The sequence below is a fragment of the Gorilla gorilla genome, chromosome 14 (genome assembly GCF_029281585.2).
Source record: "Gorilla gorilla gorilla isolate KB3781 chromosome 14, NHGRI_mGorGor1-v2.1_pri, whole genome shotgun sequence".
In the NCBI taxonomy this organism is placed as follows: Eukaryota; Metazoa; Chordata; class Mammalia; order Primates; family Hominidae; genus Gorilla; species Gorilla gorilla.
In genome coordinates this window covers 33,297,866-33,308,838 of record NC_073238.2, presented here as the reverse complement: position 1 = coordinate 33,308,838, position 10,973 = coordinate 33,297,866, and the positions used below count along the sequence as shown (strand labels likewise).

General features: G+C 42.7%; 1 protein-coding gene across 1 annotated transcript in view; it reads left to right on the top strand.

Annotated features, from left to right (window-relative positions):
* The first annotated feature begins 284 nt into the window (after positions 1 to 284).
* The window catches only part of LOC129527203 (protein fem-1 homolog A-like), a 28,783-nt gene continuing 18,094 nt past the window's right edge, over positions 285 to 10,973 (top strand). Inside the window, 1 exon segment of the mRNA XM_063697297.1 lies at positions 285 to 504. Within this exon segment, the coding sequence (XP_063553367.1) occupies positions 285 to 504 (220 nt within the window).

Here is a 10,973-nt window from a genome sequence, read left to right as displayed (position 1 = left end):
ATGCAAATTAGGATGAAATACAAGAAGTAATCCTTGCCAACCATCTGCCTAGCTTCTCCCCACATCTACCCTTCCCTAGCAGGGGTGAGCTATTTTACCTCCTGGGGAGATGGGAAATGACAGAGAGTGAGAGGCTAATCAGAAGTTTCAAGCACCCCCTTCTCTAAAAGCAGGAGGCTGTTGGTGAGTACTGGAATTTTGTTTTTCTAATTTGGTCTTGAGGTCTCTCTGTAAAATGGCTGTGAATTCTAACCCTGCACTGAAAGGGCTCCAGTATTTGGGTCATGGATGTCTACAGTGACTTCTTTATCCTGGTGGATGGCCTAATGCCTAAGTGTTGCCTAGTGCCTAAGCGTCCAACCCATGACCAGGTGTCCCACTCACGGGAAACATGCTTATACCAGCAGGCACTCTCATGGCTCTTGTCTGACCTATGTCCAGTTTATTTCTACCAAGATATCCATTGTCTAGGAGAGCTTTCCCTTGGAAAGAAGCTAGGTTCAGGTATGTCAGTCAGGTGAGATGCAGAGGAGGCGATGCAACAAAAACCACACAATAATAGGAGGAGTTTATTACTTACAGATTAGAGAAAAGGGCAGCACTCCTTGCAGAGCTGATGGGAAAGCGGAGCCATTCGAGACATACATGCTCTACCAGAACCACAAAGTGCAGAGCAAAAGAGAGAGTGAGGGACCTGTGTGCTAAAGCTTTTATTGGAGTCCAGGGTATTATTAGGTGGGTTTCCATGGGAGTTCTAATTTGCAAGTTTAAAGCAAGCTGTTGCAAGTCCTATGTGGCCATGCTGTTACTGAGAGGTTGTTGCTGCAGCATATCTGTACAGTCTATGGGGGATGGAGGAGTCAGTGGGGTAAGCCAATAGGTGGTACCTAACTGTCCCTTAGGGAAGGTGGTCAACAGCAGACAACTGTATAAGGGAGATATCTGGATTGACCATATTAAGGAACTGGGATGAAATAGAGAACTGGAAATTGTGCCAAGGGTGACTAAACCATGTTTCTTGTATGAGAAAGTCCAACTTATATTCAAAATGAATGCCAAGGCGATATAAAATTACAGGAATTCACTACCATGCACCCCCATGCTCCTGAATTTTCAAGTCCAGACTCCCTATATGTAGCTGATAATATGGGTGCCAAGTAATCTGGAAATTCCTGGAATTTCTGCAGCTAATTGGAAATCCCAGCCCATTTCATTCAAGGTAATCTGTCTTTGGGTCCAAAGTCAGCATTTTATGACACTTAGGTGCTCTTATCAAAGATGTGTGTATGAAATGGCTTAAGGAGAAAATAGACACACAACAGTTTGCCTTTGCCCTGTAGAGCTCTCAGGTAGGTCCAGCCCATCCTGGGACTTGGAGTGATTTCAGATACTCTGAATGCCTCTGGTTCCCAAACTGCCATGGGCTTGCTGGTGGAACAAAAACAGACCTTGATACCCTTACTATGAATTATATGTATGATTGGCTAACTGAAAGCAAAACCATAATGGAACATGACTGCAGACACGTATATATTCTCCAGGGGGTCCATGTTTTGTTGGGGCAAACATATCTCACCAGGTGAATGGCCTCAATGGCTGAAGGCAGCATGAACCCTAAACTCTTAGATACTTGGATAATTCATTGGGAACAACAACAGACAGAGTTGAAGCTAGTCTTTAAGAATATTCCCTACAAGCCAGCACAGACAAAAATCTTTCAGGTATAAAATTCTCTTCTTTCTTACTGTAGTGTATCTTTGGCAACATGGGTACACAGACTATGGAAAGCTTTAGAATGTAAGTTACATTTTAGTAGCTCTGTTGGTGGAATATATATGTGTCCAAAGAGCTTTCTTAATTGGATGTGGGCTTACCCTGTTCTACTTTAGTCCACATTCCTTGTTATTAAACTTTTTATTGCTGCAGCATATTCTCTAAATATAATTTACTCCTGATAATAATTAACATTACAGAAGAAAGCTATAAATATAAGGTGTAATATATGTCATATATTACATAGTAAATAAAATACATGTTAAATCAAAATAAAATAGTATTATAGGCTAAAATATATATGTACACATAAACATTTAGTGTAAATGTGCATATAAAAGGAGAAAAAAGGAAATACATTAAGGTGATAATACTGTAGGTAGGTAGGGAGATTGTGGTAGTTTACTTTTTCACATATTCCAAAATATTTAATTACTATTTTATAACTTACATAAATTGTAGAATAACTTCTCTTGTTTAGTAACAGCATAGAGAGGGGTAAAACTGGCAGAAATGGATATGTTTGATCAATGTTGATCCTTCAAACTACAGTGATCCACTTCTGAGAACAGGGACTCACATTTAATGAGGGAGTAAGCCACGTTCTTACAGAGCATGAGATTCAGCTTCTCCTGTCATGAGATGGGGTCAGGCTCTGGGCCAGGAGAGCAATGGCCAGCTTTGGAAGCTATATCTCAGGTCACATTCAAAAGCACACATTTCCAATTCTTTTCCCAACGCTGCTTTTGTCACATTAGAATGAAATTTGCCCTCTGTGTTGAAATATTCTATAAAAAACACAGTCTTGCCTAAGTTAAAATTTAAAGTTAGCTTGTCTGACAGCTGGGATGTAAAGAGACAGTGAAAGGATTCTGACTTTTGGCATTGTCAGCAGTTTCCCTTGAGAATGGAGCCATGTCTTTCTGCAACCTGCAGCTCTCGCTTTCCTGCTGTGACTGAGCCAGTGGGATCGTCGGCCAGGAGAGGGCGCCTCACTCAGTGAGACATAAATCCAACAGCACCCTATGAGGGCACTAGGAAGGTGAAACTCAATCCTCACCTACACTTGCTCTGCTCTCTGCCGTTTCAGCATTCCACCTTAGGGCGTCAGGCTTAACTTTGCAGGTGTTAAATCTCCGTGTGTCCATGAAACACTTGAAGTACTATTTCAGCAGCTTGGAGAAATCCCAAACACAAGTCAGGAAGTTATCTCCGTCAGAGGCTTGCCGCCTCACCCCTGCATGGCTCTCAGAGAAAGCTTCCATTCTGTGAGACACATTCCAATCATCGCACTGTGGCTAAAAGGCTAAATATAGGAGAGACATTTGCCCAGATATAGCAAAGCCGATGTTGGTTTGCCTAGGCAATTTGATAAATGATGATTGTGTGCAAGTGTTGGCTAAATAGACCATAGACTACATATTAAGATAACTTATGAGGTCTGCTGGAGAGAATGGGAAAGTGGGTGTGTGTGGATGTTTGGCACTGGCTGGGGCTATGGCTATAAGAACCTGAGTCTAGGATTTGCCATAGAATATTCTGTGAGCAAAAAAGACACCTACTTCTCAGTTATAATCCTCATAAGAATTTTTATATTTTTTAAGCTGTGCAATCCACAGCTGTGTAACTGAGAAAAATCACTTAACCTGTCTGAACCTAGGTTTCCTCAAATATATTCAGTCTGCACTCCCAGGACCTCACTTTAAGAGAAACCTGAATCTCTTGAGCACGAGCATTTGGATGGGTGTTATTCCCTTCCTGCACACCTTCTGTGCTTCAAAGAGAGAACTTATGTAACCTTTTTCCTCATGTATCCCTGCTTTGAAACCTGTAAATTTCTATCTTTCTCTGCCCCTTTCTGACTTCTTTTATTATTATTTTCAACCTCATCGATTTCTTCAAACTACTTTCCATCCACTAAATATTTCTAATGAGCCCTGTACATTTTTCTGTACCACTGTGGAAAAAAAGTAAAATAATTTCTGTCTTAACAAAGGATTGCTGCACCCATCTAGCATTAAAAGGAAGAAGAAAAAGCGGGACACATTGAAAACAATAAGCATTGATTTCTCTGGCTCTACCTACAGACCTGTTACTGTGAGGCTTTTAATCCATCTTCACCGCTGCTTTCTTCCCTTGCTTTGTCTTTTAAAGTTTCAGGGGACTGTCACAAACAGGGTCTTACTGAGGGCCTCCTGCTGCTGCTCTGTGGCCTTGTTGAGCCCGTGGGGCTGGTTCCTGCGGCTCCTCCTGGCCAGTTGTCCACTGCAGGTGCCATGGATCCAAGAATTACCTCTGCTGGGCACCTCCCTCCAACACAATGACACCCTGCTTCCAGGACATGCTGAGTCCTATCTCAAGGCATTCTTGGTCTTCCCTCAATGTTCCAGAGTAATATTATTTTATCTAGAACATTCCTGTGTTGAAGCTCCGTAAATGTAAGCACAAGTAGGCAAAAGTGTATTGCTTTGGGTGGTAAACTTTCTCCATGCTCTCCCTGGACCCCTTCTTATCCACTTTACCAGCCATGTGAATGCATCCTATAGCTTCTCTGTGCTTTGTTCCAAACGGCCTGCCCCTGTGACCTTCTTCAGAGGCTGACCATGGGCCAGTCCATCCCTCCCAGAGAGAGCCTGGAATGCCTGGTAGTGTAGTTCTAGGGAAGCCTATAGCCAATGACTGTGCAAGATTCTGAAAGCCTGACTCCCTTTCCTCAAAATGGGGCAAATTCTGACATAATTTATGGTCTAGAGCTCCCCAAAGATCTGGCTAAGGCCAAGGAGTTGGCTAAAATTGTGCCTTTCTCTGTTCTTCATTTCCTTTTCTCTTGCATTCTTCTCCTGGCCCTTAATAAATACCTTGTTCATGATCTGTGTCTCAGAGTCGGCTTCTGGAGGTCCAGCCTTAGGTATTTGGTTAGGAGTGCAAGGATGATTTTTGGAGGCAGATTCTGAGGGTGGGATTCTAGAGTTAAGTCACCAGCTAAGTGGCAATAAATACCCCATCACAGGGGGTATGTGGAGCCCAGAGGGGCCCTGACACACTAGAGCATTGCAGTTGCTAAAACTTTTACCTGGAGCGAATTAAGATGATGTTATGGGTTGAATTATGTAACCTCAAAAGATGTTGAATTTCACCCCCAGTACCTGGGAATGTGATATTACTGGGAAATAAGATATTTGCAGATAATCCAACTAGAATGAGATCATTAGGGTGGGCCCTAATTCAATATCACTGTTGACCTCACAAAAAAAGTGAAATTTGAACATGGAGACATACATGCTTAGAGGAAATATGGTGTGAAGACACAGGGCATCCATAAGAACAATTTGAGGCCAACAGGGAGGTCATGGAACAGATTCTTCCCTACGGTTCTCAGAACCAACCTTGCCGACACCTTGATTTTGGACTTCTAGTCTCCAGAACTGTGAGACAGTAAATTCCTCATGTTCTATGCCACCCAATTTATTGTATTTTGTTATAGAAGCCCTAGGAAACTAATACAGAAGGGATTCTGACAGAACAGGTATGCTAGATTGTGCAATTTTCTTTGGCTTTTGATGGTACAAGGTAAATGGTCATTACAAAGGCTGTGGATGGGTTCCATGATAAATAGACTCCAGTTGGTCAGCATAAGGCAAAGTGAGAAAGTCAGAAAGTCCCTTGGCAGCTCTTAAACAAACCCCCTTTTTCTATAGCCAAGGGAGACCATGCTGAAGACCAGGCCAGGACCAACTATAAGAACAGTGGACCTTTGGTGGCTCATGCCTGTAATCCCGGCACTTTGGGAGGCCGAGGCAGATGGATCACCTGAGGTCGGGAGTTCGAGACCAGCCTGAGCAACATGGAGAAACCCCATCTCTACTAAAAATACAAAATTAGCCAGGCATGGTGGCATGTGCCTGTAATCCCAGTTACTCAGGAGGCTGAGGCAGGAGAATCACTTGAACCCGGGAGGCAGAGGTTGCAGAGAGCTGAGATCATGCCATTGCACTCCAGCCTGGGCAACAAGAGCAAGACTCCATCTCAAAACAAACAAACAAAATGAAACAAAACAAAAACAAAACAGTGGACCTTCAGGGACGCCCAGTTTACATCCTCAGCAATCCCATGCAACAGCCAGGACCTTGGTAAGGAAGAAATGGCTTCTTAAGACTTGGAATCAGAAAATGTGAATAGATGTCATTGATAAATGTGAAACTGCAGCTGTCCCTGAATCCTCTGGGCCTGCAGAATGGGCCCACATCTTCTTTCTAGAGGGCAGAACTCTCTTGCTTGAAGATTGGAAGCAAGTGTACAAATGTAAGCAGAGAAGCCTAACAAGAGATTAATTTTATGGCTTATATCTTTATTAGAACTTAAATCCAATATGTTTATTAGACCTTACAGTTCTGTCTGAGAGAAAAGAGGGATATGTTAAAGTCCTCACTCCACAAGATTTGTAACCATAGGCATAAAACCTTTAAAGGATATACTTTATGGCAGTGCATTCCAAATTTACACATAAAACAGATTTCTGCTATTGCATTCCAAGTTCAGACATAAAACAGATTTCCAACTTCTTTCACCTGTTGGGCTGGTCCCATGTCATATACTCAATGTGCAGTACTCACTTCTTTGAGCCTCAGTAACATGTGAGTAGAAATGGGATCATCGTAATAAATCTACTTGCATCAATATATGTTCCTTGTCTCATAACAGCCATTTCTCCCCAACCTTAATTAAATATTTCTGAGGGGTAACTAAAGAATACTGGATTGCTGTTGGTTTCAGATGAAATCTGTGCAGAGTCTGTGCCATGAAGGGCTCTGCCTATATTTTGGTTACAAAAGTTATCTTATTTTGGCAGGGTGCGATGGCTCATACTTATAATCCCAGCATTTTGGGAGGCAGAGGTAGGAGAACTGCTTGAGCCCAAGAGTTTGAGACCAGCCTAGGTAACATAGCGAGATCCCATTTCTACAAAAAAAAATTAATTAAAAAAATTTTATAAATTTGTAAAGCTCTTTGTGCATATATTGTCTGATGTCATATTCTCCTCAAGCAGCCCCTGAGATGAGGAGTCATGTGGGAGTAATTTATTAAGAAGGTGATCTCAAAGGAAGATAGGGAAGGAGAAGGGAAAGAAGGATATGGAAAAGAGAACCCAAGAAAGTGTGTGATTTTGTCAAAGTCCAGCTTCAGCCTCATCCAGCTTGAGGCCAGGGAGTCAGATTGTCAGACACTTGGACCAGTCAGTCAGTCATTGCCTAAGAACTGCACAGAGGGTTAAAACTCCCCATTCTCCCAGCTCCATGCAGAGATCCTTAAAGACAGTCCCAGTTGCAGCCGGGTGTGGTGGCTCATGCCTGTTATCCCAGCACTTTGGAAGGCTGAGGCAGGCGGATCAAGAGGTCAGGAGTTTGAGACCAGCCTGGCCAATATAGTGAAACCTCATCTCTACTAAAAATACAAAAATTAGCCAGGTTTGGTGGCAGGTGCCTGTAATCCCAGCTACTCAGGAGGCTGAAGCAGGAGGATTGCTTGAACCCAGGAGGCAGAGGTTGCAGTAAGCTGAGATCATGCCACTGCATTCCAGCTTGGGTGACAGAGGAAGACTCAGTCTCAAAAAAAAAAAAAGCCTCAGTTGCAGGCCTTCGGAAGCAAAGCACAAAGCAGCTGGAATAGGCTTACAGAAAGAGCACAAGAATGCGGGGTATCTGTGTGTGCTGTCAACAGTGCTCACTATTACTGTGAATGAATATCTGTGTCCCCCCAAAATTCATATATTGAAGCCTAACCCCCAAGTTGATGATATTTGGAGGTGGGGCCTTGGGGAGGTGATTAGGTCATGAGTGTGAAGCCCTCATAGGTGTGATTCCTGCCCTTATAAGAAAAGATGGTCTCTCTCTCCACCATCTAAGGATACAAGAAGACAGCATCTGCAAACCAGGAAGGCGGTCTTCACCAGTCACAGAGTCTGCTGACACCCTGACCCTGGACTATCCTAGGCTCCAGAACTCCAGAAATCAATCTCTGTTGTTTAAATCACTCAGTCTTTGGTATCTTGTTATAGCAGCCCAAACTGACTAAGACAATTATACATGTCAAAATCCTTTCTAATCTGTGGATCTGGGCTTTGCAATTTTGCATGTCTCACAGCCAGCAGAGGATTCTATTATTAATGGTAATCCATGTCAAATTTAATACTATAAGAATTTTTCATAAAATCAATTTGTTTTTAACCTTTTGGCTATCAAACTAGTTGTGATTTGAAATCCAAGACAATTAAATCTTTGTAAAATGTGGGTCTTTTTGTAAGATGACTTTAGCCACAGAGAAAATGTAAAATTTTAGGAAGTGTAAGACATGTAGTTAGCACCGAGATTACTATGTGAGGCCTAATGTCATCTATGTGTAAGGCAATCATCAGTGTTACATTTCATTAGAAAGATGGCTTTTAAAAAACAACTAGCACCAAGGTGGGCAGATCACCTGAGGTCAGGAGTTCGAGACCAGCTTGCCCAACATGGTGAAACCCCATCTCTATTAAAAATATAAAAAATTAGCCCGGTGTGGTGGCAGATGCCTGTAATCCCAGCTACTTGGGAGGCTGAGGCAGGAGACTCGCTTGAACCCAGAAGGCAGAGGTTGCAGTGAGCCGAGATTGCTCAACTGTACTCCAGCCTGGGTGACAAGAGTGAAACTCCGTTAAAAAAAAGAAAAAAGAAAAAAGAAAACTAGCCAGCTTCACAATGGAGGCAGTTCCATAATTTGTTGGGATTTTGGAATGGCAGTGAGCTACATATCTTTTCTTTCATGTTCTAACATATAGAAAACAAACTAAGTCTTTGTATATTAGCTAACTCAGCAGAACAGTCTGTGGGAGATTATATTGATCTTGAATACACAGTGCACACGTATTGGATATTGATGCATAATTTGGGTCTAATTTCATCTCGTATCTAAATACCTGTAAACATTTAGAATGGTTTAAATGTACAGGCTCAGAATGACTTTAATAGGGCCTTTAAAATTTATATTTATATATTTAAATAAGTGCTGATGGCACTGTTGTTTATAATATTAGGTTTCTTGCTGACCTCTCAGAATTTTCCTTAGAGCCTGAGACAGGCCGACTGGTTGGTTCCCTATCTTAAGATTGTCTGAAGGAAAAGGATAAAAGCCCCTCAACTCAAGCTTTAGCTTGTCTAACTCTCAGCCAATCAGCAATAAAAGACCAAGGAAGCTATTAATTGCAAATTTCTATTTCAGGGGGCTAGGGGCTTTCCCAGAGTCCCATACATGGAGTCAGATTTAAACTCCAACCTAAAGTTATCTTTTCCTCATTTTAACACTAAAGTTCATGCCCAGGGGTGGAGACTTAAAATGCTAATGCTACATGAAATGTATGAAGAAACATGTTGAGCCATTGTGCAGGTGCTAGCAAAACTCCCCCTATACATTCCCTGAGGGAACCCTTCCCTATGGAAAGACCCTATACCTAACCAAACCACACAGTATCTTCAGGGAACAGCCCACTCCTTTTTGCTCTCTCATGGCTGGCTCCCTGAGAGGTAATAAACTCTCTTCATTGCTGCCTCTGGTGAACTCTCTTGATTTCTATCCTGGGAAATCACAAGATCCCAGGGCACTGGTAAGAAGCTTATCACAGATTCTTTGAATTTCTTCAATGGTTCTGAAACAGGAGTGTTTCCTTGACCCCTTTGCGGGACTTGTGACATGAGCGACTTGTTTACTTGTTTACCATGCTTGAATCCCTTATGGAAGGAAGCACATGAGTGGATGGGTGTGGGAACCAGAGCAAATGAATGTGGAACTGGCCTGTGGCTCCTCTCCGGTGGGAGCAAGCTTTGTGTGGGTTCTGCAGCAGTGTCAAAGTGTGTTACAATGGTCTTTTAGCTCTGCGGTCTGGGAGGGGCTGTCTGTGACCCCCAGAGCCCCAGAGGGCATGTGTTACAATCAGTGCTCCTTTAACATTTGCTGTCTGTGGATGGCTAAGTGTTAACCAGCTCAGTGGATGGTCAGGGTGACAGCCTTTTACACTTTGCTGTCTTGGTACCTGAGTTCTGATCCAGCGTCCAGGAAGAATCAGGTCACATGAACAAATTGAAGGTGGTGAATGTGGAGGACTTTATTGAGTGGTAAAAGTGGGCCTCAGTGGGAAAGGGAGCTGGAAAGGGGATGGAGCGGGAAGATAATCTTCCCCTGGAGCCTGGGTGTCTCCAGCTGAACTCCTCTCTGACCATAGTCCCTGACCTCCAGCTGCTTCTTCTCATCTCAATATCCAGACACTTCTCTCTTCTGTGTGTGTGTCCACTGAGTCTGGGGCTTGGGGTTCTTATGGGCACAGGATAGGGGGTGGTGTGGGGTGGGCCAAAAGGCAACAATCAGGTGGGAAACAGGGATAGTTCTCACTTTGGGCTGCGGGTCCAGGCATGTGGGTGGAGCCCTTGCCAAAGATCCTGCCCTCTTCTACCAGTATTTGCCTGCCTTCTGTCCATTTCAGTTCGAGACAGTTTGTGCAATTTGGAAACAGCCAGATCTAAACAGTGTAAAATCTGGATAGTCAGGCAGAATAAGGCTGGAAAAAATATATAATTATATAGAATAAAGCTGAAAAAATTCACTGAGTAATACTCTGTGTGTGTACCTACATGCACATGTAACAAAGTGATAATTTCTATTTCCTTAGATGTTTCAAAATGTATCTTGAACATATGACGAATATTTAATGTTTTCTGGGTGACTACATTGAAGCCCACCACTCACTTGGGACAGAAAAGTCATTTTTTGGTGTGTGATTATACTTGCTATCTTATGGTCACAACTTTTAATACTACATAGAAGCATTAATATTTTTTATTTTTCCTTTAGATCCTTCACTGAATTCAACCCAGTCTGCTCAACAGTTCACCAAGGGTCTTGCTATCTCCAATTTCAGGATATGCTTTCCATCACCAATACCCAGGTTAATGGACACTCCTCAACCCTTTGTCAGTCCCTGCCCAGCATTGCCTTTGAGACTGAATTCTGGACGGCCTTTCCATGTTCTCTTTTCTGTAAAAAGGAGACTTTTTATTTCTGGCAGCACTTGCCTAGGAGATAGCAAAGTTAAATGTTGTGTTTCATCACAATCAATCTCAACTAACTAAAACTAATTAAACACTAGGGATTTTGAGTAACCCACCTACCCTCAC